This window comes from Oculina patagonica, chromosome 2 (assembly GCF_052425735.1).
Source record: "Oculina patagonica isolate OP01 chromosome 2, crgOcupat, whole genome shotgun sequence".
In the NCBI taxonomy this organism is placed as follows: domain Eukaryota; kingdom Metazoa; phylum Cnidaria; class Anthozoa; order Scleractinia; family Oculinidae; genus Oculina; species Oculina patagonica.
Genome location: NC_135759.1, coordinates 25,750,384 through 25,777,350, shown reverse-complemented (window position 1 = coordinate 25,777,350; position 26,967 = coordinate 25,750,384). Strand labels below are relative to the sequence as shown.

The window sequence follows — 26,967 nt, the reverse complement described above, 5'->3', positions numbered from 1 at the left end:
CCTAGTTACTTATGCAGCAAGGAATGTTGGTCTCGAGAGATTAAGGAACTATCCATTATTAAGAGAAAATATCCAGAAACCACTATGAGAATTTGCCTTTTGAAAGTAAGTTTGAAGCAACACCATAAAATTACATCTAATGGTAAAGCTGAGGGGTTAAATAAAATTATGCTTATTAACCGAAGAAAGAACTTCATGAGACTAACTTTTATTTTAAATAAGCGTTTATTCCAGTGAAGTACAGATTGCAAGATAGCCGTGAAGTGTTTAACAATTACGCTCTGACGAGCCCGGCTGTACATAGCTGGATCGTACTCTACACATAATTTTTAAGTTATTGATTAAAAACACCTTTTAAAGGGTAACGGAAAGAGCAGGTTAAATTTGTAATTTTGGGTGGTTGATAATATTTTAGATGAAAACTGAATCAGTTGATACTGATTTTACAGCATGCGGCAATATTCTAATATTTCCATATATGTACAGCCTTCCATACAACATTCCTCATAGTAGTCTGTACGTCTCCCTTCCTTGACAGCGACTGGCTCTCTTCTTGATAACTCCGTGAGAAAATTCTTGGCTTCTGTCTCCGGTTTCACCAGAGCTGAAAAATAGAGAATGTCCAAAGATTAAATATATGTTTTGATGTCCACATAATCAATGTGTCAATCAATCGCTACTGAATCAATAATCAGTATTTAAATCTTGCAGCCAGTTAGTAAGTCAGTCAGAATCCTTCAGTAAGTCAGTCAGTCAGTCAGTCAGTCAGTCAGTCAGTCAGTCAGTCAGTCAGTCAGTAAATCAGACAGTCAGTAAATCAGACAGTAAGAATCAGTAAGTCAGTCAGTCACTCAGTCAGTCAGTATGTCGGTCATTAATTCAGTCAGTTAGTCTGATATTCAGTTAATTGGTCAGCCAGTCAAGTCAGTCGGTCAGTCAGTAAGCTAGTCAGTTAGTCAGTCAATCAATCAGTCAGCCAGTCAGCTAGCCAGTTAGTCAGTACGTCAATCAATCAGTCAGTCAGTCATTTAGCCAGTCAGTCAGTCAGTCCACCAGTCAGTCAGTCAGTCAGTCTGCCAATCAGTCAGTCAGGTCAGTCAACCAACTAGTCAGTGAGTCAGTGAGTCAGTCAGTCGGTGGGTCAGTTAGCCAGTCAGTCAGTCAGTCAGTCCAGTCAGCCAGTCTAACTAGTTAAATAACAGCCAATATAAGAGACAATTGGGAGATCTCTGTGGTAGGTTATTCCTCACCTTCTTTCGTTATAGTTCGCTTGTGTTCAATGTTTGAACAATGCCAGTGTAGAATTTTCGCAAATCGATATGGTGTAACGCATATTTTGATGTCATATCTCTTGGCTGAAATCGCAGGTATATAGAGGACAATGGTCACAAGCAGAAGAAATTTGAGACACTGCGACATAATTCTAAAACTGGAAAGAAAATATCAAGAGCAATATCAGTAAAGTTCAGTGATTGTTAATCTAGTGATTTTAAATCATAAAATGTCGTTTTGTTACAATTACTCACATTACTGAAAATCTGCCTAAAGCAAACACGGATAGCAAATGTGATCGAAGACAGTGACGGTGTGTCGACAATTGAAATTAATCTTCGTAAACGTTGTTATTAAAAAAATAACTATTTTCTAATCTGAATAAGAAAATTACCTCGATAAAGTTCTACCTGTCCAGTGCAAAGATTAATTGGTGTGACGGTTAGAAACAGCTTGCTAAATTTAATCTACACACAGAATAAATGTATTTTCTCCCCTTTTATTGTATATTATTTATTAAGACAACCAAAACAATTTAATTAAATTTGATTAAGTAAAAACCGAAAATTAACGCATGGTTAATGCATATTGAACTGAAATCGATCCAATACGGATTGCTTAGCTCGAATGCAGCTAGCTTTATTTGCAAAATTCATGTCGATATTGAAAATCTGGAAAATCATAATTATGTTCAAGGTCTTATCACCTTTTTCTGTGGTAAATTTATCTTATCAAATTAAACCCACGAATTCAACCGATTAGTTCGTAACTGTAAAGTCCTGTAACTTCCAATATTTGATTTCCCTGCGTCTGACACATGCATGATAAAAGGTTATAGTCAATATGTCGACAGTTATCAGCCCATCCATAGATAACCTCTTATGTGCAACTGCGCGCGTGTCCAAATGAAATCTCACACCATCTTCCTCAAACTCAGTACTGTTTTTGTCACAGAAGAGAATGTGTTTTCTTCTTTTTCCGAATGTGACAAAAATAACTAGGAAGGCTAGCAATAAGGTTCACGGAGTAATTGATTAATTGTGACTGATTCATCGCAAAGCAAGGGCAAAGGCAGAGCGCGCGATGATTCAGTGATTTTGTCGGCTTCATCCTCTAGATCTCTTGCTTAAAACTAATACACACTGTAATCGCCTGCATGTTAGTGTCTTCTTTCATAACAGAAACTTCAGTCAAACATACTACCGACAAGATATAGACAGAATCTGAATACTATTGAGTACAGACTCGGTTTCGGATGCGCCTGGCATTCATTTATTTATTCCTTCTTCGATTACAGAGGCTCCAACAAAATACACTAACCCCAAAACAAAACAGAATGGCGATGAAAATTTTTTCATTTTGAAATTCATTCGTTTTCGCGATTACCGAGACTTTGACAAAATGTTGCAGTCAGAATACGTACGGAGATTGAACAAGAATTACGCATGCTCGGGTTTCAAATGATTTCTATATTTGGGGTTAAATGGCCCGGACTGCCACCGATCTGTCATAATGGGCGTCGCTAGCGCTGTTTTTTTACAAGCTGGTCTAACAGTATCAATATGAACATACATCTGTAGAAGTAACACAATCGGCGTAAATACAAGAAAAATTGTAACTCTGAAAGAAGTTTAGAGAGAACAATAAAGACGCCGTATAGATGTTGAATTAGATTTTAAACGAATTTAAATTCTATTCAAGACGCTTTTGACATCTACAAAAAGCCATATGGAACGGATGTTGAAACAGATGCTGAACCGTTTGACATCTTGGGACTCAACATGACTTACCCTGAAAAGACTTAAGGACAGCGTTAGAGGGAATTATCTCCGACTTAAACGATAAAATCAATGTTATCCGCGACTGCTACATTAGTCATAAGCTTATCCGAGATCGCGTCCCATGATTCACAAGTTAATATGAAATGCAAAAGCAAAATTTGTGTATTTTAGCTCGGTCTTAGTCACGCATGTTAATCCATTATCTTTATATATTATCTTTTTTCAAACTTTGAAAGATGTATTTCATAACATGCTTACAACCACAGCTTCTGATATTAAAGATACTTAATTTCGTCGTCCTATATATAGCCATGTTTCGTATATTTATTTTTGTTTTCCCTTTAAGCCTGTTTTTCTAGTAAAGTGCTTTTTCTTGACTTCCAACAGGGAGTACTTTTACAAAGCGAAACGAACAGTAGATTGATCGCCACCAGCACGGAAATGCATGTAAGAACAATTTTTGTATGCTTTCGCCCCTCCAAATTTTTTTTTCTAAATCATGCAGTTTTCTTTGTCATTGGATATGAGTCGCTCAATTTTAAACAATTGATTTCAAACCGTTTACATTTTCTTTACTTAATGAATACTAACAGTTATGGCGCCAAAATGTTCTTCGACGCGAGACTAATTTATTAGATAAACGAACAAGCGGATCAACTGAAAGCTGCCGCAAGGAACATTCTTTTCATAACCGCCATATTCGCCCGTTCCGGATCATGTTCCAATACATGTACAGACATTCTGTTGTAAAAACATTCAGTTATTCGATTTAACGGGCATAACTGAAAAAGAAAACAGTTTGACGGCATTATTCGACCGTGCGGTCTATACACAACTGTATACAATGTAAGCTAATACCGTCCTGTTTTGCAAAACAATGGCAAACGCTATTGGAAACCGAGTTGAGTGCCATTTAAATAAAAAGGATAACTTTTGTGCCTGAACAATCAGTAAGATTTTTAGAAGGGCGTTTTTAGTTTTTCCTCCGGATTCTTGCCTGAGAGTTCGATGATCCCATCGCCAATAATATAGTGATCAGTTTTTGCTTCATCAATCCACTATTTGCTCTCTTTGGAAGCATGTTTCTTTTGAAACGAGTCGCTTACTTTCACCCCCAATTTGGGAGGATGTAAAACAAAAGTAAAATGAACGTTGCAAATAATACAATTAAATAATGAACCAAATTCAAACCGACCGAAAAACATTCCTATTTACCATTCGCACGCGAAAAATTTTGTAGTGCTTGCTTCGACAAAAACTCTTCAATGGGTAGGTAAAGATTAAACGACAAACTAGTCGAGAAGATGTAAACTAGCGAGTTATACCCATCGAAAAATCTTTAAGCGAGATTTCAATGCAATGTTCATACTGTACTGACTAGAACCGACTTAAAAGATGCTATTTTCACGAGTTACTCAACATTAATTCAACAATCTTACCAGTTTAACTCTCTATGTAAATGAAGCTCCTGAATTAATAATCAATGATCCGCCCTTGCATGTACTTCCCCTCGTTTGAAAGGATTTGTTAGTGCAACTGGAGAAAAAATACTTTCCGGAAGATAAATTTATTTCTGGCCTGAAGGTTCGCGAATGGTTTAAATTCTGTCTCTCGGTGAACAATGCCAATTAAGCTCTGTTGTCATGGAAACAATGGGCGGATTTTATGAGTCCAAAATTTGAAAAGGGATTAAATTTAATAACTAAGGATGGATTTTATATGATTCCGGGCAATCCTTTGTCAACAGATGCATTGTATACTTCATGAAACAAATATTAATTTACGTTTACTTGGCGTGGTTCCGTTGTTACGTTTGCGTCAGTATTGTCGTCGGCGTTTATTTTATCCGTTCAGGAAGGTCTTTGACATCTTCACCTAAATTGGCGAGGATCGTTAAATTAATGAGTAAAAATATCACTAATTAAACAGCATTGCTAGTGACTACTGAGCGTGATATTAAATTTTATAACTGGCGTATTCCATTAGAGACTACCGTAGAAATAATCATCATAATTTTAACGAATACTTTATTACGAGAGCTCATCACATCTGCTTTATTAGCAAGCGAGCTTCCGTTATACACAATTTAATTTCTTTCTTTGTAATTTGAAAATACTCTGTGAAAAAAATGAGTTTAAAGAAAACCGATAACAATGCATATGCCATATTAAAATATAGTCAAAATAAATAATAATAATAATTCTGTACAAGCAAAACCTTTGCTCGATTAATTTCAGAAACATACTAAAAATCATGATATGAACCCTATATTACACCTCTTCTTATTACCAAGTTACGTCATTCGTGTAATAAATAAAAGAAATTTGGGTTCATTTATAAAAAGTGATCTTCCATCAATCCAATATTAAGAATTGCGATTGATTAGCTAAAAAGATTTTATTAAAAAGTAAAATAAAACAAAAACAAGAAATAAATTGTTTCGCGCTTATCGCTTTTTTAAAGATTATCAAATAAAGATTTTTAAACGGTAATTGATAGGCGAGGTTTTTTTCCAGAGCGTATAATTGGTATAACATTTACAACATCGAAATTACATTGATCTAGAGGAGGTCATTATTCTTTGAAATTTTTTTAATTACAATTATTTTATAGCATTACAGTTACTGTAAAATCTTTAATTTAGTGTCGCCGACTGGTGTTCTTAATTAAAATAATAAATCTTTTTAGACACAGTTCTAGCTCAGCATTTGGTCCTTAGTGGAAACGTCAATCGAATAATTTAATTTTGATCGGGTGCATTTTCAAATCATGAGATACATAAATTGATATCAGAAGGGAACAGATAAGTCAAAAAAGAAATTCTCCTAAATTAATAAAATAAAAAAATGAAACCATTTCTTATATCAATTGTTAACCACAGACAACACCAGCAGTTACCGCGCAGAATGTGGCCTGCGTTCGTTGGGGGGGGGGGGGGGGGGGGGAAGAAGGGGTTACTTCCCAAGTTTTTGGAATGATTAGCATTACAGTTCATATGGCTTATCGGTCATTTGATCCAATTACCCAACAAAGTTGCAATGTAGATTCAAAGGGAAAGTCTCTTTTAGTAAAGTGTCTTCAAAACTGCCATCACCGTACAACGGAGCTGTCGTTTCTGCTTCTCAAAGCCTGAAAACGTGGCTTCGTTCGACAGAGAACACAAGAGAGGTTCAATAGTCAGATTGTAAAAGATCGGTGAGGCTAAAGTTAAAATTTGTTAAGCAAAACCGAATGTTCAGCGGTTTATTTTTTCAAGGATACGACCAACATTTTATCGGAGTTTGGTCAATTTTGAGGGCCCAAGTAGGATGGATTCGGTTTTGTTTCTGAAGGAACAATGAAATTAACTTTTCTTGACAGTTTGAGATACATTTCCAGCCTCATCCCTAATATGGATAAAGATAACGCGGTCACTTTAGCCCCACCCCCCATCCCTCCCTCCCCCGCCACTCTGAAACCCACTTCATTAGCCCTGTATAACGCCTACCTTATTATAGGAAATCTATTTACAGGAAATGAACGCTGCATGGAATTTACTCGAATTAGAAAAATTCGCGAATTGAAAACGATAATTAAAAGAAAACGCTGGGGCTCCCCCCTCAATTAATTAATTTCATGGAGCGCCATTTCTATTTTTGTGACCCCAAATTCTGAACCCTGTCCCAACGTGTTGCAATTCAAAAATATAGTGAAAGCTTTCTTTGTTTGGCATATTTTAACTGTTAAATTACCAAGGTTCACCCCTCTTTCAAAGACGTATCCCTGTATCTCGCATATCAAACGATCTCAGGCTCTGTTTTATTATGTTTTGTAGTTCTCTGTTGTTCCTGTTGTGACTACAGAAAGTGTTTCCTTTGTGATATTCTCGACAATTCATTTATCAGAAGATATTGACTTTTCCTTCACGTTAATTTTCTTTATTTAAAAAATTTTACTTTTCCATTTGCGTCAATGAAAATACTGCAATAAACACAAGGGTTTATTTCCTATAGTAAAGTGAATAGATATCGCTCCATGGAGAGAGCACGCATATGATTTTGTTTTTTCGAAAACTGGTATAAAAAATAAAATCATTTTGTTTCCCTGTTTCTTCTCCGTTTTGGTTATTATGAGCGGCTCTAGTTAGGAAAGAGAACTTATACCCAGCTAGATGGTTTCAGGGAGCCGGCATTAACTAGATTCAGCGGCATTGAGTTGAGCTTATGCGCAAACATCAAACGCACTTGAGAATCACTCACTTTAATTACAAGTTCGGAAGGAATAACCTTTACAGTCTCTAATACGTTATTCATATACAAAGTCCTCTGGCATTAATTGGAATCAATTTTATAAAATCCTAGCATAAACATTTTTAATGATTCTTTTAGTTCTTAGATCACGGAAAGCAGTGTTCCAAAATTTCTTCTGTTCGGCAACCACCATCTTTCACACAACATTCCTCATGAAACAATACGTAATTTATAGCAAATTCGCCGGAAGATCTTCGTAGAAATTTTCGTGCTTCTTCTGGCGATTGCAATACATTTTCACCTGTGAAGAAAAAAAATAGTTTAAACGATGCTGGAATGTATCCTGATTATTGTGTGGGAAGAGGCAATTTTTTGGGAATGATAGTGCTTACACTAACAGTCTATTTTGTATTTTAAAAAAATTGAAGAAATTTTATAAAAAAAAAAAAAAAAAAAAAAAAAAAAAGAAAAGAAAAAAAAAAAAAAAAAAAAAAAAAAAAAAAAAAAAAAAAAAATTTTTTTTTTATATTATAAAAATAAATATTCAATTAAACCCCCCAAACCAAAAAACATTTTAAAAAACCCAAAACCAAAATATACCCGAAAATAAGTAGAATAAGTATTTAAATATTGTTTTCGTTTTCGTTTTCGTTTCACATCTGTAATGAAAATTAAAAGGTATACAGCCTGCGAATGCTGATCGATTTCCGTCCGTCGTTGTTGGTTTCGCGACGCGTCAAGTTTCCATTCAAAGCTTTCTGGAGTGAATTTGTGTACAAAATGCAAATTTAATGCGCTGAGTGAGTGTTTGGAAAAAGTATCTATATACCGGTATGTGTCTAATTCCACGACTCTGTTTAGCCGGTTTTGTAATTCTCGTTCCCTCTCTTCGATATGCTTCTCTCGATTATATTTTTCTGTCCATGTATCGTCCGCTAGAGGTTCTTGAGAATAAACGCCTTCTTCTTTGTTACTCTCATCTTCTACTGCAGTGCAAGCGAACAATTCGAGTTCTCCGGACTCGATCTCTTCGCTCGAATCAGATGAACTGCTAGTTTCGTATTCTTCAGATAAGAAATCGCTGTTGTGCGAGTATTTTATCCAAACTCGAAGAATTCTCGGGAAAAACAAACCTTATGTTGTGGTTGTCAAGCAAACAAACAAGGCAAACGCTTCGAGACGGTTCCTGATATGACGTCACTCGTCACCAACCCTCGATTACGCGGTCAATTTCTTTGGGCGTGGCCGAAACGGGAACTTTGAAGCTCGATTTCACAGCGAAAAAGTGGCGGAATCCAAAATTTTTTTGGAATACTTGTTTATACATTACAGAGATACGAAAATCACAAAAAAAAACTGTAGGCCGGATAGACACTTTAAGACCAGAAATTAGTCAGTTCACAGTATTTAACTTTACAGTCGAGACTGTCTAGTTTTATTTAAAAAAGTAACAATGAAAGGTTTATGTGGATTACCATCTTGGGAAGAATGCAGTCCTTAATAAAGATCGGGACCTATTTTAAAATTGAAGCTTAGGAGGGGGCTTATTAGAGAGCAATCTCGCTCACAAGTCGTTGCGTTTCCCAACCGCTGGTCAAGGGAAACGCGCGCTCTGGGAGCGAGATTGATGAGAGAGGCGAGCTTAAAAAAAACTGACGGTAGGGATTTTAAAAGCTTCTACGGTGCCTTAAAATTGAATTTCAACACCTACAAAATAAACATACCTGACTGACTTTGGGTTCGTTTCCCTCTCATCCCGCACGCGTTAGATAGAAGATGATCTATTTTCGACGGAGTCAAACACAATTGATGTCGGTTCTCCTTTCTTGCGTATTGTTTGGCATCAGAACCAGCTACAAATGACGCCTCATAACAGAGCAGGACCACTATTGATATCAATACCAATTTAAAACAGAGGAGCCTCCTAAAAAACGTCACAAAACGGAATACATTATATGGTGCCAGCCTCGTCCATTGGGCCATCTCCGCCATCTTGAAAGTGGAATTAGTCTTGGGACGAGGTTGTATATGGTTCTGGATTTAGGAAATGCGCGAGAAAGAGCGTGACCTGGAGCGAGCTCCATTGAAACAACTGCATGTTGCTAAGCAACAGACGTATCGTTATGACGTCATGCTGGCGTCTGGTGAGCACTCGCCCAATTGTTTGATTGGAAACTGTTTTGTTTTGATTAGTCCTATAGTTTTTCTTTTTGTTAAAAAGAGCTTTTTTGAAATTTGCGCAAACTGAACCGTTTGGGGATGCACTAGGGTTAAAATCAGTTATAGCCATCAGAAAACAAACCCAAGATAAATTGGTAAACTAATTCGAGAAGCCAGACTAAAATGCTATGGAAATTGCAACAATTAACTGTAAAGCTTCCTTTATCACTTAGACACAGGGAAACCTGTCTCTCTTCATGCTGAATAGTAATTTTTTTTAATCCCCAGCCAAAATTTCAAAAAAGTACAAAAAGACATGATAAGAAAGCAATTCTCTGCTGGCTTACCTCTCAAATTGAAATCCCTAGAAATATATATAATTCTTAGTTATGATATCAACTTTGTGAAAGCAAAACAAACTAATTGTTCAACTTACATTGTCGCTTCTTCGGATAGTAATTCGCTCCAGCCGCACCTTCAGTGACAGGGATTAATGACTGAAATAAAATGACTTCAGCGTTTTACACCGTATGATATTAGTGATCACCATAAAGAAACGACCGAGTCTCATAAGTGGCAACCTTTATTGTTCAGCTGTATCTGATAACAGAACGTATTGTCCACGCGTGCCGAGATAACACGCCGTAATCGCATGCATACACCTGTTTTTGACACGTGGGAGAAAATAAGTCGCCGCAACAAAAAGATTTTAAATCATTAGCAATTTAGCAAGGAAATATTTGGGCTAACAACATGACAAAAACGAATTATTTAATACATGGTTTACCCTACAGTACGTTCGAGAAACTGTAATAGAGATATGTCTTTACAGTTTTTCTTACATCAATTTAAACAAAAACCACTAAATTTATCAGTTGTAATAAATAAAGACAATAAAGGAATAACAGTCTCTCTGTATAATGTGCGTGGGGTTTACTATCAATCTAATTTCATTGAATGGCGTCATTGTAAAGTAAAATAAGACCACTTCTTTTGAAATGTTTAGTTCACATGTAAAAAGATCAGATAGTTTTTCTTCATAAAATGCATAAATTGTCGTTCATAAAATTTGCTGGCAAATGTTTAATGTTAATGGTCAGTTTAACAATTAAATTGTGGTAGTGAGGTTAAAGATCAATTTAATGGGTCCACCATAAAGTAAAACGTATAGTCTCTAAAACCAAAAATATTTTGTCATTGACGTTTTTATGATCATAACCAGTTTTCCCCGCCATAAAAATGGCAAAACTGAATGACGCTTAACTTGCGGTTGGCTATTCTAAAATAGTTCTTACTCATGGTTTATATATTTACATTTGAGACAATATTTCATACATTCCAGTGATCCTATTTTTTTAAATAACTTTAAGTGGCTTTTTGCGGTATTTTATTTTTCCCTTCACTTGCACGCTGTGCTCTAAAATGCTTTCAAAGCGCCTTGTTGAGATGAAAATAGCATGCAATCGAGCCCACCCGAACTCTGCGGTTGTTTTCGTATCACCCACTAACAAAAAGATCTATCTTCAATTATTTGCCTCCTGCATTGTTTTATAAACGTAAGTATTTTAAAACAGTTGGGCTAAAAATATTAACCCAACACTGCATGGTGTAAATTAAATGTTTTTTTTAACAAGCATGGCGTCATAACTTTAATTTACCAGAAGTGAAGTCAATAAGTTGTCCGCAGTCAACTTAATTACTTTGAAAAAAAATAATATGGCGACATACCTCGCAAAAAAAGTACATAGGAAAACAACCTTAGCTAAATTAGCCTACGAAATTTATTTTGTACTCAAACATTAGTGCACCTAAAATATGTTTACAGGTTGCTTAGTGCCTCAATACGCACTTCACGATGTCAAACGTCTCTCGAACTTTTTCAGCTGTCTAGCGGAGGTGTTCATTTCAAAACCTTAACTTGTCAGATGTCATAATTAGTATGAGCTATCATAATTATGATAATTTTTATAATTGCCCACCCTTTTCAGCTTGGATCACGCTTACATCGAGCTACAAGTTCTAACTATGGAGGGTCTTTTACGCACTAAACGTGTAAAAATACCGATCATTAGTCCAGGTGCGTTCAAATAATCCCAAATCTTACGTCAAGAAAAACCCGAAAAATTTCCCTCGGCATTTTTAACTTGTTTGTTCTTTCATATGGCGTTATACCTCCACTGAAATACGAAAAAATACTTTAGGTAAATAAGCCTAAAAAATTATTTTGTACTCAAACATTAGTGAACCTAAAATTGTTTACAGGTTGCTTAGTGCCTCAATACCACTTCACGATGTCAAAGTCCCTCGAACTTTTTCAGCTGCCTAGCGGAGGTGTTCATTCAACCTTCACTTGACAGATGTCATAATTAGTATACACTGTCATAATTATGATAATTATTATAATTGCCAACCCTTTTCAGCTTGGTTCACGCTAACTTCGAGCTACAAGTTTTAACGATGCATATGGAGTGCCTTTTCAGCAATAAAGGTAAAACAAACAGTACCGAGCACTTTAGTTCAGCGTGCATTGTTGTAACGCAGTTTAAAAAACCTAAGTCAAGGAAAACCCGAAGTAAGTTACCCAATTCGAGCATAACTTTTAAATTATGAACAAAACTTGTTTTTTTTTTATTTTATTTTCAATATAAATTTTTTTTTAAAAAAAAAAAAAAAAAACCAACAAAAAAAAAACACCCAACCATTAATATCCTCTAGTTCATTCCGGGTACGGAAATTGGAAGCTAATTATTTAGATCTGGTGATCCCTTATTTTTTTTTTTTTCATTTCAACAAATAACTCTTTAAGCACAAATAAGGAGCCTTCTGTAATTTATTTACATCTTTCTTTCTACGTTTCTAAGGCTTTCATGGCTTCATAAAATTTCTGTCTGTCGCCTAACCCAATTAAGTTGGGGGTTTAGCCATGCTACACACAAATGTCTCGAAAGAAAAATGCCCTGTGGATTGACCGTGTTCGATCCAATACACACCTATAAGTTGCCACGTATCCAGCGTGGTTGACCCGATGGTGTAGTGGATATCACGCCTGACTAGTAACAGGGAGACGCGGGTTCGAATCCTGCTCGGGGCATGTAATTTTTCTTTCATTTCAGAGACGTGTGTCGAAAGCCTTCTGTAATTTATTTACATCTTTCTTTCTACGTTTTTTCATTATTGTCTAAAAAAGGCGATTTTCTGGCTTAGTTGACGTCACGTTCGCCTGCGCGTTCAAAGACATCTCTTATTTCCTTCCGCTTCACATTTCCGAAACAAGACGGAAAATGAGACATCTAGATGGCAACACGCAGACTGCCGACGTAACGCGCGTTTTTTTTTGCAAATACTTCTGGCAAAAAAAACTTCGTTCCATAGTCATCGAAGTAAATAGGCGTTATATTATGCTATTTTAAAATACGACTTATTAATGTAAAGAAAAGTAAATTACTAAGTTCATTAGACTTACATTACTTTAGCTGGCGTACAGGCGTATTCTATTTTCATCGCGCGTTGCAACAAAGGAAATAGGAGACATCTGGGCGCAGGCTGACATTACTTTTGCTTCTCTACGAAATTGTCCATCACGATAAAAGAAAACGCGCTTTCACGACGAGTATTAAACTCAGCAAATTATTAATTAGCGTTTCTCCTAAAGATTAATATTTATAAAGAAGATTACCCTAATGGCCTTGTGTATAATGGCGTTTTACCGGCAGCAATAAAGTGAATGAAAAAATACATGCACTCAAATAGGCTAAAAGAAAGATCCAGAAAATTTAATGAGATGTATTTGAATGGAGGAGAGGAAAACCCTCAGACACTGGTCTACTGATATCTTTTTTTATTCATTTCACAATTTTTTGAACAATTTAGAACATCCATATCTGAGTTTAGCATTCAGCACGCTTAGTACGGCATCGTTCTCCTTAATAAGGCAGATATCAGCCCGATTCATCCAACTCTATAACCACAACTACGATAATTAAAACCTCTTTAGCGTTTTTTGTCAAACACAAATACAACAGCTTGAATAGGCGCGTTTATCTGTAGCACGTGATCAAAGCTGATCATGTGGTACGGAAAATCATACCACGTGATGCATGATGACATCGCCGCGTCTACTGACAGACATTGTTTTGAATATGGGAGAAAAAAGCTCTGACGTCACAGACTAAAAAGAAGAAGAATTAACTCCATACATATCATCAAGCCTGAAATCTACTGAGCCAGAATTCCTGACTCTGTTCATATCAACGAGCCTGAGCAGGAATAAGGAAACACTATCGAAAAATTATTCTTGTTGTCATTTACCGTATAACATCGTACAGATCCCGCTGGCAGGGCCAGTTCCACGCGTCAGGAAGAGTGGAAATGAGCCGATCGACAAAAAGCGTTCGGCATATGTCATGACAAGTACTTCCCCCATGCCGCCTCCCCGCTTAGTTGTTAGAACTTTCCCATATGAAACACGTGTTGCCCAATGAACAACGAAAATCCTGGCCAATCAGCAAAGCTAATAGGCGCGCGCCCTGGAAATCAACCAAGCGAGTGCTACTAGACGCTAAGAACATCATCGATGTGTTTATACTATAGTTCAAGAACTTTTATTCGCCACTCCAGAAATCACACGTGACAGTCAATCCAAAATATCTTAAGTCTTTTTACGAAGTAACAACGCCAGTTAGTTAGATAGCGCGCGGTAATTTTACCAAGCATTCTGATAGCTACAATGTTTTGTGTTGAATGCTTTTTTTTTGTTTGAATGCGCATATTTTAATTTGAATGCATATATTTTAATTTTATGTTCAAAATGATCACAGTAACATGGCCTACGAAACAACACAAATGGTTTCGAACTCTAATTGCAAATTACTCAATTAAAACTTACATAATTATCATAAAATTTGAAGAATTCGGTATATACCGATTGTGACGTCATCACTGCGCGCAGTTCGTCTCAAGCCTCCGTTTTAACAAAATCGACGAACATGGCTGAAAAATTGCGGCAAAAATTCACAGAACTAAAAGCTCGCTTGGATCTAGCTGAAACCAGAAGTGAGACTTTTAAGGAGAGTTTAAATGACGTTAATACTCGAATCGATAGCGCGGAAGCTACGGCTGCTGCGTTGAAACGTCAAGCTACAATGGCTGAAGTTGAGATGAAGCGAATAGCTTCTCGCTTGCAGGACGTCGAGGGACAATTGTGGTCAACGCACGAGACTTTGAGGAAGAATGCAGAAGCTATGACAAGCCTGGCCACGGAGGAAGATCAAATGAACATCAAGCAGGACGAATTACACGAAAAACTGAAGACTGTTAAAGAAACGGTGACCCTAAACGAGTCCAAGTTGGATGAGGCAAAACGAAGAATCAAAGTAGTTGAGCTGCAGAAAAAGCTCGCAGAAAAACGCTGCGATCGTTTGGGACAGCTAGAGGGCCAGCTCAACGCCAAATTGGTAGAAGTGAACAAGAACATTGAGGAGCTGCAGTCGAATTCACGAAAAGGAATGAGCGAAGAAGATGAAATGGCGTTGAATGAGAGAATTCAAGATCTTAAAAACAGCTACAGAGAGTCGGAGGTTAAAGCGGAGTTGGCGCAAAGGAAAATAGCGGCGCTAAGTTACAAGCGTAATGCATTGGAGAAGGAATTGGATGAGATCACAGAGCGAAAGCACTGGGCCCAAGATGAGCTCAACAGGGTGTGTAATGAGTTTGGTGTGACTATATGAACACGGAGAAACTATAAACAGTACTACTTTTGCTGTATGTATCCTGCTATCAGACTGAATTGTTTGTGTTGCGTAAAATTCGAGTAGTCGTAATGGACGGTTAACGTAGGAATGCGACAGTTTGCGAGAAAACCAGCGAGTGTCATTCCGTATAAGTTTAATCCTCAACCGTGAGTGTTGTACAATATCATATATCTCGTTTTAAAGTTACGTATACTAGTTAACTTTTCGTGCCATAAGTTATCAGATGTCAAACCATAAGCACGATCAGATCAATTACTGATTAAAATCCTGGGATATTTCATCTCTAAATCGTTGTCTTTTCGCTTTTCACCTCGATTTAATTGACACGCAAGTTCTTGAAATAATGCCTCGGGCTCGCAAAAGCTAGGCCCTGGGAATACATCCGCCTCTCTTCGCTCCCGGCCGGTCTGGCTTTTCGCGAAACCAAACAGCGAAGAGAGGCGGCTGTATTCGCAGGCTTCGCAAAAGCATACAGTTTGGTTTTGCATTATTACGCTTAGTTATTGGTTTAAAACTCTCGCGCCACTTTCTCGACCAATCAAAAGTAAAACCAAAACAAATCATGACTCGCTCACGCACGTTTTCCTACGCTCCGTGCCAGCTTCATGTATTTTCTTCGAGATTTGATTGGTTCACTGGATTGTCTGGGTCCTTTGTGATTGGCCAGAGTAATTACGTTGGTTTTGGTTTTACTACACCCGACTGAAAACTGCTCTAAACCAAAAAGAACAAGAATGGTAAAATTACGAACAACGAACGTGAAAACATATTTTCCAAGATGCCCTATCGTCCGTGACATTATGTTTCTTTTCAAGTTCCATTTCGATCTCAGACAGGGTTGTACAACAATAAGTTCAGTGTGTCCTCATTCGCAAAGCGAATATTTCAGACTGCACCTTGTCGTCAAAACTAATTCGAATGCGTTTACAAAAAAAGCGGATATAAATGCCCCTTTAATTTACACTACCCATAGTCATAAATTTGGAGAGGTGACAAATCTATAAGCAACGCATTCAGTAGATAAGCTCTTTTTATCATTGCGTTCCTTTCTGCCCATCGATCAAGCTCATCAAAAGTCGGATCCAGTCCATAACACGCCGCGCGTCCTACCCCCTTTCTTGACGAGTGCAGGTACCCGTGTAAAACAAGGAAAAATAGTCCATTAAAAAACTGCTTATCTTTCCCGAGATTGAGCAGTTTTCACATTTTCAAACCAAATAAATATACCTGATGTATAAGGATCATTGTTGTGACTCTAGATATTTTGTATGGCTGGTTTCAATGAAGTAACGCCTTAGATCCATTGCTTTAGAAATGTCAAAATACAAGAACAAAACATGCTCTGATACAGTGAGCTTACATTATTTTTACTTTTACCTTGTGCAAAAGAGCTAATTGAAAATGTGACGAAGTCTTCCTATTTTTATTTGGTTTCTATTTGGTTTTCAAATTTTGTTATGTTTATCGCTATTTTCATTGTTCACTTCTATCGGTGTTTAAACATGACTGTCAATTTCTTCACGACTAATTAACCGCCGTTTGTAATAACGAACTAAACCTCGTGGAAAACTTCCCCCTGAAAACAATGTCTAGGGAAATAAATAAGGATCTTCTCGTCTTTCAGAAACCTGCCCGCCATTCTGTTGATTAAAACGTTAATCGTTTATCTTCTCACCCATCCTGACTTTTGACTTGCAAAAGAGCGGGAAACGTTTCCCGCCATTATCTCACGCGCGAGGCATGTAGTGATGCGATTTACCTGGTACTCTGCCACCCTATTCTGCTCTATGATTGGCTGATGCAACAAGCGTGAACAGTCAGCGCGTTAAACCGGTACAAACAACATAAATTTATCCCATGACGTCATGTTTCTTCTCTCCGGGATCAATATGGTGGAAGTGATTTTCCTTGGTAAGTTTTTAAAATCCAATTATACTTATTTATCTTCATTAAAAAACTCGCTGGAGTTTTAGTAATTACTATTACTGTTTAATTGGTAGCTTTAAGCCGGCCTTAGCCGGGAATTACGCCTATTTTTGCGATATTTTATGATAAACGTTAGAAAGTAAAACCCAAAAATCAAAGTTACACATTTAAGAAAAAATGCAGTAATCGAACACATTGCCTTGAGAGCAACATTTTAAGCTTTGCAAAGCCAAATAGTGTTCAAAATTTCGATACCAGGTCCATGTAACATTTTACTTCTTCAGTTGTATCGTTGGTTCTTAACTTGATAGAATCGTTTCAGGAGAATTCGGCCGTAAAAGTTCTGTTTTGATGGGCGGGTGGCAATCACTTTAAATAACACAGAGAGACCAAGTTGATCAGAAAAACACAAATACAAATTTGCCATTATTTTAATCAAGGAACAGTTCCGATTTAAGCGTATCTTGTCTACAAGACTGGCCTGCTGGGTCCTCATAGACGAGTTACAAAATCGTGTTTTCCACGTGCTCGTGTACACTCAAAATGGTCTAGTGGATAGACAAACAAAAACTTCTCAAATTTACCCGAATTGTCAAAAAAGACAACTTTCAGTCTTTGAATAGAAAATGGATCGGGTGAGTTTCACATAGCATTCTCTTTATGGTTATTTTTAATTGTGTATTATAATACTGTAGTTTCTGTGAATATCTTAACTGATATAAACAGAATAATTTACTGGTCTAAGAATAACGTGCAATAAAACTCGTGTGTTAACCGTTGACTATTATACCCATGCTTAGACGTGTACGGCCGGGTGAAACGAATGCCGATACCAATTTTCATTTGAGCTGTTGCAAAAATCACTGTAGTGTAAACCATATTGTCAAAACTGCAATTGAGCCTGAAAAACCTCACTGAAATAACTGTTCCTTTTTTAACCTAACGGAAAGAGTGTAGGTCTAAAACAAGCCTTATTGAAATGGTTTACTAGTGCAGAATAATCCTCATGTTATGTTGTATTCAGATAAGTGATTGACAGGAGAAAACAACACGGAAAGTCATGAGGTGCTTGTGCCTTGTGCTGTTGGCCTTGTACCTGGCTGCTGTGAAGGCTGAAGGTGAGTTCAGTACTACGACTTACCTTTAAGATGGAATAAGGAAACTGGTTTGTTTACTAAACGAAGTTACATATATTACCAAGTCTCTCAACTGGTCGGACCAGGCCTTGTGTTGTATTTTATCGCAGCCTTTCCGGGGAGACTGTTGCAGTATACTGCCGAATAAACCAAAACCTCAAAATTAAGTTTTTAACCATAAAAAGCGGAGTTTGGAACTCAAAGTCGAAACCGAATACAAACACAGCAGAACACGGGTTTCAAACAACCATCTTTTGACGGAATACCGTAGAATTTCGAAAATGTCCCCTCCCATCAACAAACTGTAACAACCCTAGCCTCCTCCAACAATCCAATACGCAAAATTCCTTTAATTTAGAGAATAGACCCTCCTAGATAAAAAGACCATGGGCTTGTATTTTATATTTTGGGCTCTTAAAGAAAAGTAAAACTTTTCTGCTCATTTCGTTTTAGTCCAGTGGCCGGGTGGTACATATGGTCTGCCCATGCCTGATACAGGATGTCCAACAGACGGAGTCACTGACTGGAAGTCAGGTTGGACGTATCACGATACAGAGGACGACAATAATGAGAACCAGCGGTCAAATATTTTCCACATGCCGGGGAACTTTTCAGCACATGGCATTCAACAGAAGTTCTGTTTGAAAGTTGGTAACAACGACAACTCTGGCAGCGAAATTTGGCCAGAAGGAAAATATTGCCTCTACAAGAAAGGTAAGAGACCGAGAACTCCACGACCAATATTGTTCAATTCGGAGAGCAGCAACTGATAGCCAGAAACACCGAACTTGTTAAATAATTTTCATTATGGTGTCAGACAGACGGGCAGGCAGGCGGGCAGGCAGACAGACAGACAGACAGACAGACAGACAGACAGACAGACAGACAGACAAGCAGGCAGGCAAGAAAGCAGGCAGGCAAAGAGACAGGCAGGCAGGCAAGCAGGCAGGCAGACAGACAGTTAAGCAGACAGTTAGACAGTCAGTTAGACAGACAGACAGACAGTTAAACAGACAGAGAGCATTGACTGATAGCCAGAAACACCGACCTTGTGAAATAATTTTCATTATGGTGTCAGACAGACGGGCAGGAAGGCGGGCAGGCAGGCAGGCATGCAGGCAGGCAGGCATGCAGACAGACAGACAGACAAGCAGGCAGGCAAGCAAGCAGGCAGGCAGGCAGGCAGGCAGGCAAACAGACAGGCAGGCGGGCAAGCAGGCGGACAAGCAGGCAGGCAGGCAGGCAGACAGACAGACAGTTTAGCAGACAGTTAGACCGACAGTTAGACAGACAGACAGACAGACAGTTAAACAAACAGTTAGACAGACAGACGTGTGATCGTGTGTTTTGTTATTGACTGACAGTTTTTTGTATATCTTCAGGCGTATGTCCTAGTGGACTTAAAGAAGGTTTCATCCGCTGGGACGATGAACAGTCAGAAATAGACTATAAAGATAAACACTTCGGAGATTTACCCGATGGAAACTACGAGAAATCGCACACAACAATAAACTACTGCTGCAGTACAAAAGGGAACGTTAACAATCCAATTCAACTTCCCGCTCTCAAGCCTTTCTACCTGCTTACGTACGACTCAGCGCAGTGTCAGAAGGTGGCGGGAACCAAAGTTACAAGCGAGTTTATCAAGTTTGATGATGATGATCAGGGGAATACTGATGCAGCGGGCGGGTCTCATCCTTATGGACCCAGTGAAGACCCCTTCAATCTTAAGATTTACTACTGTTATTACGAACCAGGTATGTATGTTGCGTCATGGCCCTATCTTCCCAGAGGAGAGCTAGGATCTAAGCCAAGTCATGTATGTTACGTAAATTATGTGATAGTGTTCAAGTGTAACGAAAATGCGTTGTGAAAAAGTACACTAAGTCAAAATTTGTAATTGCTAACAAGCCTTTACAGGCTTTGCATTGGAACGGGGTAAACAAAAGAAAACATTTCTTCTGCTCCAACCGGCCTGTTAAAGATATTGATAACACCAAAAGCATTTGTATTAAGACGTTTCAAATTCGCCGGGAGCTCTGAAGACTGCCAAAATAGAAGATTACCCTTTTTGAAATGTTCACTTAGGAAAATTGAAACCACAAACATCGCCATAGCAATAAATTATTCATAGCAGTTTATCCACAAACTCAAAAGTTAACAAGGTATAAGTTGAGGTGCTCGCACCCCCCCAGCATGGTCTGTGATATACCGTGTTCTGACTACACGATTCGGGCCCAGTCTCTTGGAAGGTTTGCCAAAGGAGGCGTTTGTTACTTGGACTGTAAGGCTGTAAGCATTACAGGGTGATTGATTGGTGTTTCTTGATTGCAGGCCAAGAGAGTGAAGATGATTTAGGAACAGGAAAGCAAGTTAGAAGCAAGGTATGGAACTCAGTTTAAGCAATAAAATATAACAATCAATGATTATGTTTTGGCTTTCAAAAATGGGTGGTTTTTGGCCTTCACGTGCTTTCCTTATACGGTGGGTTGATGATTGATTTTGCTTACATTGCACCTCGAACTAATCAATTGAGGCCGATCTGATTCAGTGACTCAATTTGAAATTTAAGTATTTTTTTCTTTTAAATTTTTGCTAAGGAAGACTATGTAATTTTCTGCTGTAAGTGACAGCTATGTTCTACTGAATAGGAACTAATACAGCAATTTCATCTTCCCAGATTCCGACAGGCAAGGCATCCAGTTCTGGTCTAGCCGTGGCTATCGGCTGTGGTGTGGCCGGCGCCATCGTGGGAACCGCCTCCATTGCTTTCGCTACTAAAAGAATCCTTGCGCACAGAGCACGCGCAGCTTATGACCTTATGGATGACCCTCAGCCCGACGCGCCATGATGTCACATGACCTCAGTACCCAAATAAGGAATTGGCCATGTTGGCGCGTCTAAAAATACTTTCCACCCCACTCAAGTCGAGAGCTTCTGTGAGAGAAACTCGACTCAAGGATTGTTATTTTTCAAGCAACAAAATCTCTTTACGAGTTAAAATTTAAAACAAATTGCAAATTCTTGTTTGCTTTGCGAGAAACCGTTCGTACTTCACGGAAAAAACACGAAGGACAAAAGTTGAAAATAAAAACTCCGAGTTTAATACCACAGATATTTTGGTGTATTATACTCTTCGCTTTGAAATTATATTGAAAAAAGGATGAAAATAGACTTTACCAAAAGCGCGTTTTTTGGTAGAAAAAAGAAACAAGGCAACAATTCTAGAATCATTCTAGCTAAATTTCAGTTATATTGCAGTCAGTAATAAGTTGTACATTATGTTAAAGGGTCTTTGTATTCAGTTTCGAAAGCAGTGGTTGTCTTGTCGATATTCATCGTTAGCTGGCCTTAGCAATATAGCGTTGCTAACTTTGTAGGTAGTTAGAGCTCGTTTAAAATGGAATAGATGGATCTGTTGTACAAAGAGAACCTTAGCTCCAATAGTATTAATAAACTTTCAACCTTGTAATTAGTATTCCTTGCGTTAGTCTGAGTTCTTAAGAATGGTTTAGGTTTGTAAAGCAAGTGTACAGTGGATGTCATAGAAGGGAATAAATCGTACTTTTTAAACGAGATTTCACGTTTGTTTATCTGTTCATTCTTAAATAACGCGCTTTGGGTGACAATGTACCCGCAGTTTAGCGTGTGGCAATACTTCCCGCCAAATACTGCCACTTAAAATCATCACGTGACAGCTGGAGTAAGCTTCCTAGCCACGCCATATGAAGCCAATGTGATTTGGGGTGTTGGCTTAGGAGAGGAGTGGAAACCTAATGGATTTTAATGATAAATGTAAAGGGCGTTTTCTACGGGCGCGTCCGACCAGAAGCAAGGAGAAACATTTTAATCGGGAGTCCAGGTACGGGTTAAGTTTAGCTAAGTTTCTTTCCTCATTTAAAACGCTAGCACGCTCTTCCTTTTGGAAAGTTGTCCATGCTCCTAAAACTTGAAATCTGTACAAAAAGGTTTGTTATTCAGTGGAAATGACGAAGCAATTTTCATAACCCAAGAGATAACCTTAAAACTTATCCCTTAACTGCATAGCAGTCAAAGCACATTTCATCGCAATCTGTTTCGATTTTTTACAAGTTGGGCCGTCCGTTTCGTTTATGATTTTAGATGTACTGGCCTCAAATCATAAGACGAACTAATAGCGTGACTGCCTAAATAGTGCTACTGTTATATAAATAATTGCACATTATCTTTATTGCACGTGCCCGGCTGTAGGTACCAGGACTAGCCACAAGCTGTTTACTCCTACTCTTCCACAGCGCCGCCACTGAGGACAACATGAAAATCACTTGACAGTTATTCACTAACATGAAGGTCTCACTTGGCGTCTTACTTCTAGCGCACTGCATTTCACATGCCTGGAGTTCAATACCAGCAGGTATTTCATGATAATACGTGGTATATATAGCTACTTGAATAAGACAAATGTCATGTTTAAACCTTCGACCGTATTGTTTGATATACAGTTCACGAGGGTCAGATAAATGCGATTTTTCATCAGATACGAGAGAGCAATTTACCTGCACAACAACGCGCGGAGTTCCCTCGCAAAACTTGACTGTTTCGATTATTTTTGACGTCCATTTCAACCTGTATTCCATTATGATATTTCCTTTGTCGTTGACCATTTAATGGCCGCCGATTCGGTGCAGCTGGTACATAGCAGTTGTTGAATAGGTCGCAACAGGTTGTTGTTGGTTTTCTTGATTCGTCAAGAAGCGGCAGGCAAATAATGTTAGACGCGAAACAATGTCATTGAAATACAAATCGTTCAACAGGTTATTATAAAACATGACAAAACTCAACCTCATTTCGTTTCGTTTCTTTGTTACAAAGGCCCTGTAGTGCTCGTGATTTACCCTTAAAAGTCGAAAAGTTGGCTTGAATAAGCTACCTTAGCTTTAGCGCCTAGTGTTGGGGACTTGTATGTTAGGTACGAGGCTAGTTACTCAAGTTCAGTAACGAAAAGATCTTGACCTCGCTGCTGGAAATAGATTTCGCGCGTGGTGGGACAATTTGCCATATGCTTACGTTTATTAAAGTAGTCCAGTGACTTTGGAAAGTGGCGCTCAAATGTTATCGTACGTTTAATTCGGACAGTAATTGAAATTTATCACATATAAAAAAGTAAAGTAAAGTAATAGAAATTAAAAAAAACGGCACATAGATTGACAATAAGGCTCATTCGTGGTACAGATTCAATTTGTGTAAGGAAAGCGAGATACCCTGGGGCAGTCGCTGGCAGTCCACCCGTGTATAGGTAGTTGGTATTCACTGCGTACGACATCCGCTCCCGCAGAACATTTTATAGGTTCCTGTCATAATGGGTCATAACTGGTAGTCAATGTGGCCCCTTCTCATTCAGTTTCTCAAACTTAATTTTAAGTTTATAAAAAAGTAACAAGAATAAAACTCGAAAAACATTGCCCCCAAAAGCGAAGTCTTGCTGACTTCTTAATGCAGGTGCGGAAACCCAAAGTTTTAGTGCCCTAGGGTAACACATAGTCCAGTCCCTGAACTCTCTCTTCCGCGCCCTTTATAGGGGTCGAACCCAGGCGCGCGAAGTGAGAGTTCAGGGACTGGACTAGGGTAGCACATGGATTGCATGGAGATCGTTCGGCTTTTATATGGTACTCGTTGAGGAAGAAATTAATGTAACGTAGCTCAAATTTTTAAAATTCCAAGAAACGAATAAGTAAGAAATGAACTTTTTTACTGGGCTGTTCGTTTTCGCTTAATGTGGTGTTAGAAGCGTCACAGTGTTGAATTTATTTCTTAGTCTTTTTCTTTCAATTTTGCTATTGTTAGGTAAAAGCCGATGGTCTCCAGGCTTCTTAAGTCAAGCCAGTGACCTGTCATGTGAACCCGGAGAGGTCAGGAACAACGTCACATTTCTCCATGGCACCAAATCCGGGAACTTTACAAAATTAGGAAAGGTTTCTGACCTGGAAGTGTGTATGCTATTATGCTGTGAGCTGGATCGCTGCCAGGCCGCGTTTTTGGCGGGAAAGAACTGCTACTCGGTCACGTGTTTTACAACCAATCACTGCGCTACCGCGCCCGCGCTAAACAACAAATGGCAGCCAATGGTGGCGTTTGTAAAGCGATTCCAAAAAGCTGTTCATGTACAAGCAGGTGACACGTCCTTCTTTTCATTCAAGTCAGTTCCTTTGTGTTAATTGATAAAGTATAACTATAAATATGAATGAGAAAACTTTACCTTTAAGACTGGCCTCCAAACCGTGTCGGGGGGTTTAGGTTGTCAGTTCAGCACATTATAGCCCATAACCTAAGAGAAACACAGAACTTGAGTTTTCAGTATTTGTCGTAAGGAATTTTAATTCCTAGGACTTAAAGGGACCGTGTCACGGAATTTAAACCAAACATAGGCATAAGAAATGACCATCAAATTCGTTTAAATATATAAAGTTCCCTTTTAAAACAGTGAAGGAACATTTCAATAACTCAGCAAATACAAAAGAAGGAACGGATGGCCAAAAGCCACGAAGATTGAAACGGATTGCGATGTGGGTTTTTGAAATATGGTCCGGCGGAACAGTTTTCAAAGTTAATCTTGTATGCTTGTAACTTAAAAAAGTAACGCCCGGGAGACACATTTGGCTGCAATAAAGCTATGCTTTTTTTCATTTAGAATCATAGAATTAATTTCTTTGCAAACATTTAGTTTCATAGCGAATATTTGACAAAGTTTTATAACATAAAATTAAATTAGCCGTGACATAGTCCCTTTAAAAGTCCTAGTAAAGACTCTGTGGTTTTAAAGAGTTAACACATCAGTTTGAGAGCAAATGCCGAAGAAGCCTGTTTAATAGAGTTTGACTGCTTAAGTAAGGGGCTCCGATCAGCAACTGATGTCTTTTATCGGGAATAAAAGACATCAATTCATTGCTTCATTTCAAGTCTGTACTCTTAATCTCGGAGACACATTAACTATAAAATGAAACTCAATTTTCTACGAGTTGTTAACGTTGTTGCTTAGTAACATGGATTACGCTCACTGAGGTACACTTGAACTGCGTGGCAATTTTGGGGGATTTCATCAGTAGCAAACGAGTAGTAAAAGCCAATGCGTAGCTGGATTGGAAAAGTTTTAAAGTCAAGAAAGAACTGAATGTAATGATTTTGTTGTCCTGCAGCTTCGAAAGAAACTCAAAGTGCCAATGACGCAGTGGACCTTGGGAAAACTGCAGAGGGAAGTGGAAGCGAAGCCGCTAACAATTCAACTTCTGGTGACGCGTCGCCTAGAAAGAAAGCGCATTTGAAAAAGTTTTTTAAAGAAGAGGAAGACAAGCAAAGCGAGAACAAACACGACGATGCAAGACTTACAATTCCAGCTGATGGAAGGGCAGATACTGTTGAACTGGAAGAGTTACAAAAACAGGCTTCGTCAAAGAGAAAAGTAAGTAGGTTCAGTTATAGCGTGAGAGTAATGGTCAGTAGAATCAATAACTTGTCTGCTGATTGACTCGAGACTGTTTTCAAAGTTGTCGTGGAAGGTAAAAGGAAACAATACTGGAGAAAAGAAGAGCTGCAAAAGCATTTTCACTCGAATATAAAATAAGCTTCGTCTTGATCAAGTCTTTGTAAAAGGGATCTCTGCAAGTCTTAGCCGCCACCCTGCATTAATTCCCACCTCTCTGAAATCAGTTAAAATTTCGTTTTGCTGTGTGTCTTGATCTTTGACAAAGTGAATATGTAAAAGACATACCATGTTAACTGCGGATAAATGATGAAATGAATGAAATGGTCCTCGCAGTGTAAGCGATTGCATTTTTAACCTGAAAAAAAATTCAAGGCTACAGCGTGGTAGCTTTGAATTTTTTTTTTAGGCTAAAAATGCAATTGCTTAAATTGCCTACATACTGCGAGGATCATCTCATTCATTTTGTCTTTATCTTTCTTTCTTTCTTGGAGGTTGCACATGCGCAGAAACATTCTGCTAAGTACAACCTTGTGTCAGCGGCAGTAGCCACGTGTCTGATGGCTTTTGTTCTCAGTGGATGCGCGGTTGTCGCGGCGAGAATTCGCAAACGGAAAGAAAGTGTCATGGAATACGCTCAACTACCAGAAGGACAGGAATAGAAGAAGTGGTCAATAAAAGTGCCAAGTTCACGAGAGAAAACGTTTTAGTAGAATGCATATTCTCTTAAAGATACTTATCGAGACGAAGAAGAAAGGAGAGGCACGGGGTTTTGAAAATCCCCCCCCCCCCACTTCAGTTACAAAATAAAAATTCAACTAAGAAACTAAAACTCATTCGTACTTCCATAAATCCATGAATTCATATACATGAATACTTTTTACTTTACTGCCATGTGATGCTATTCCTAAGATCCTTAGAGAAAGCATGGAGCCTTTAAAAGTGGACAATTGTTATAATAGGATACAGTCAACTCTCTCTTTACGGACACCTCTATAAGACGGACACCTCTTTAAGACGGACACCTGGTGTTGGTCCATTCCCTGCCGTTTTTCAGTCATTTTATTGTACCTAAACTCCCTATAAGACGGACACCTCTCTAAGATGGACAGTTGGAGCCGGTCCCGACGGTGTCCGTTTTAGAGTGAGTTGAGACGGGATAGCCCAGTTGACTCATCTTGTCACTTAAATAAAATGTCCGCTATGAGATGTTTCAACACGATTCTGAAAGGAGAAGAAAATCAAAATCATCTTCAA

At 38.3% G+C, this 26,967-nt stretch overlaps 5 protein-coding genes across 10 annotated transcripts in view; 3 read left to right on the top strand and 2 right to left on the bottom strand.

The window, feature by feature from the left end:
• LOC144643794 (uncharacterized) overlaps positions 1 to 21,832 on the top strand; it is a 128,706-nt gene extending 106,874 nt beyond the window's left edge. The window contains exons 1-6 of one of the 3 annotated variants that reach the window (XM_078503144.1): positions 17,036 to 17,103; positions 18,143 to 18,236; positions 18,708 to 18,968; positions 19,637 to 20,011; positions 20,589 to 20,638; positions 20,935 to 21,832. In XM_078503144.1, coding sequence (XP_078359270.1) covers positions 18,179 to 18,236; positions 18,708 to 18,968; positions 19,637 to 20,011; positions 20,589 to 20,638; positions 20,935 to 21,105 — 915 coding nt within the window. In that variant the 5' untranslated portion in view covers positions 17,036 to 17,103; positions 18,143 to 18,178 and the 3' untranslated portion in view covers positions 21,106 to 21,832. Of the gene's footprint in view, positions 1 to 17,035; positions 17,104 to 18,142; positions 18,237 to 18,707; positions 18,969 to 19,636; positions 20,012 to 20,588; positions 20,639 to 20,934 lie in introns of those variants that run through there. The other 2 variants (XM_078503145.1, XM_078503146.1) reach the window with 2 other exon arrangements.
• Positions 193 to 13,001, bottom strand: LOC144643798 (uncharacterized). Of its 2 annotated transcripts, none has more exons than XM_078503150.1 (3): positions 12,906 to 13,001; positions 1,251 to 1,429; positions 193 to 604 (listed from the first exon to the last, which is right to left on the bottom strand). In XM_078503150.1, the coding sequence occupies exons 1-3, from the start codon at positions 12,941 to 12,943 to the stop codon at positions 444 to 446; spliced, it is 378 nt and encodes a 125-aa protein (XP_078359276.1). In that variant the 5' UTR covers positions 12,944 to 13,001; the 3' UTR covers positions 193 to 443. The 2 variants fall into 2 exon arrangements, with proteins under 2 accessions (XP_078359276.1, XP_078359277.1); XM_078503151.1 differs by lacking the exon at positions 12,906 to 13,001 and adding an exon at positions 4,493 to 4,740.
• On the bottom strand, positions 7,274 to 11,534 carry LOC144643776 (uncharacterized). Of its 2 annotated transcripts, XR_013568973.1 has the most exons (3): positions 9,879 to 11,534; positions 9,007 to 9,206; positions 7,274 to 7,583 (listed from the first exon to the last, which is right to left on the bottom strand). XR_013568973.1 is itself a non-coding variant. In XM_078503122.1 (2 exons), the coding sequence occupies exons 1-2, from the start codon at positions 9,272 to 9,274 to the stop codon at positions 7,429 to 7,431; spliced, it is 423 nt and encodes a 140-aa protein (XP_078359248.1). In that variant the 5' UTR covers positions 9,275 to 9,871; the 3' UTR covers positions 7,274 to 7,428. The 2 variants fall into 2 exon arrangements, 1 of the variants encoding a protein (XP_078359248.1); XM_078503122.1 differs by lacking the exon at positions 9,879 to 11,534 and having other exon boundaries at positions 9,007 to 9,871.
• Positions 14,364 to 15,480, top strand: LOC144641899 (uncharacterized). Its single transcript, XM_078500914.1, has one exon. It carries the CDS (start codon positions 14,428 to 14,430, stop codon positions 15,166 to 15,168), a length of 741 nt encoding a protein of 246 aa, XP_078357040.1. The 5' UTR covers positions 14,364 to 14,427; the 3' UTR covers positions 15,169 to 15,480.
• Positions 21,833 to 22,002: 170 nt separating the features above from the next.
• LOC144643795 (uncharacterized) lies at positions 22,003 to 26,857 on the top strand. 2 transcript variants are annotated; one of them, XM_078503148.1, is made up of 5 exons: positions 22,003 to 22,116; positions 22,485 to 22,647; positions 24,078 to 24,404; positions 25,427 to 25,689; positions 26,205 to 26,857. In XM_078503148.1, the coding sequence occupies exons 2-5, from the start codon at positions 22,578 to 22,580 to the stop codon at positions 26,370 to 26,372; spliced, it is 828 nt and encodes a 275-aa protein (XP_078359274.1). In that variant the 5' UTR covers positions 22,003 to 22,116; positions 22,485 to 22,577; the 3' UTR covers positions 26,373 to 26,857. The 2 variants fall into 2 exon arrangements, with proteins under 2 accessions (XP_078359274.1, XP_078359273.1); XM_078503147.1 differs by lacking the exon at positions 22,003 to 22,116 and having other exon boundaries at positions 22,459 to 22,647.
• The last annotated feature ends 110 nt before the right edge of the window (positions 26,858 to 26,967 follow it).

Coding starts and splice junctions, on each gene's coding strand:
- LOC144643795 (XM_078503148.1), top strand. CDS start 22,578: ATGAAGGTCTCACTTGGCGTCTTACTTCTAGCGCACTGCATTTCACAT. Junction 24,405..25,426: donor AGCTGTTCATGTACAAGCAG/GTGACACGTCCT, acceptor GTTGTCCTGCAG/CTTCGAAAGAAACTCAAAGT. Junction 25,690..26,204: donor AGGCTTCGTCAAAGAGAAAA/GTAAGTAGGTTC, acceptor TCTTTCTTGGAG/GTTGCACATGCGCAGAAACA.
- LOC144643776 (XM_078503122.1), bottom strand. CDS start 9,274: ATGGCGGAGATGGCCCAATGGACGAGGCTGGCACCATATAATGTATTC. Junction 7,584..9,006: donor ACGAACCCAAAGTCAGTCAG/GTATGTTTATTT, acceptor TTTTCTTCACAG/GTGAAAATGTATTGCAATCG.
- LOC144641899 (XM_078500914.1), top strand. CDS start 14,428: ATGGCTGAAAAATTGCGGCAAAAATTCACAGAACTAAAAGCTCGCTTG.
- LOC144643798 (XM_078503150.1), bottom strand. CDS start 12,943: ATGAAAATAGAATACGCCTGTACGCCAGCTAAAGTAAT. Junction 1,430..12,905: donor TGTACGCCAGCTAAAGTAAT/GTAAGTCTAATG, acceptor TTTTCTTTCCAG/TTTTAGAATTATGTCGCAGT. Junction 605..1,250: donor GCGAACTATAACGAAAGAAG/GTGAGGAATAAC, acceptor TCTATTTTTCAG/CTCTGGTGAAACCGGAGACA.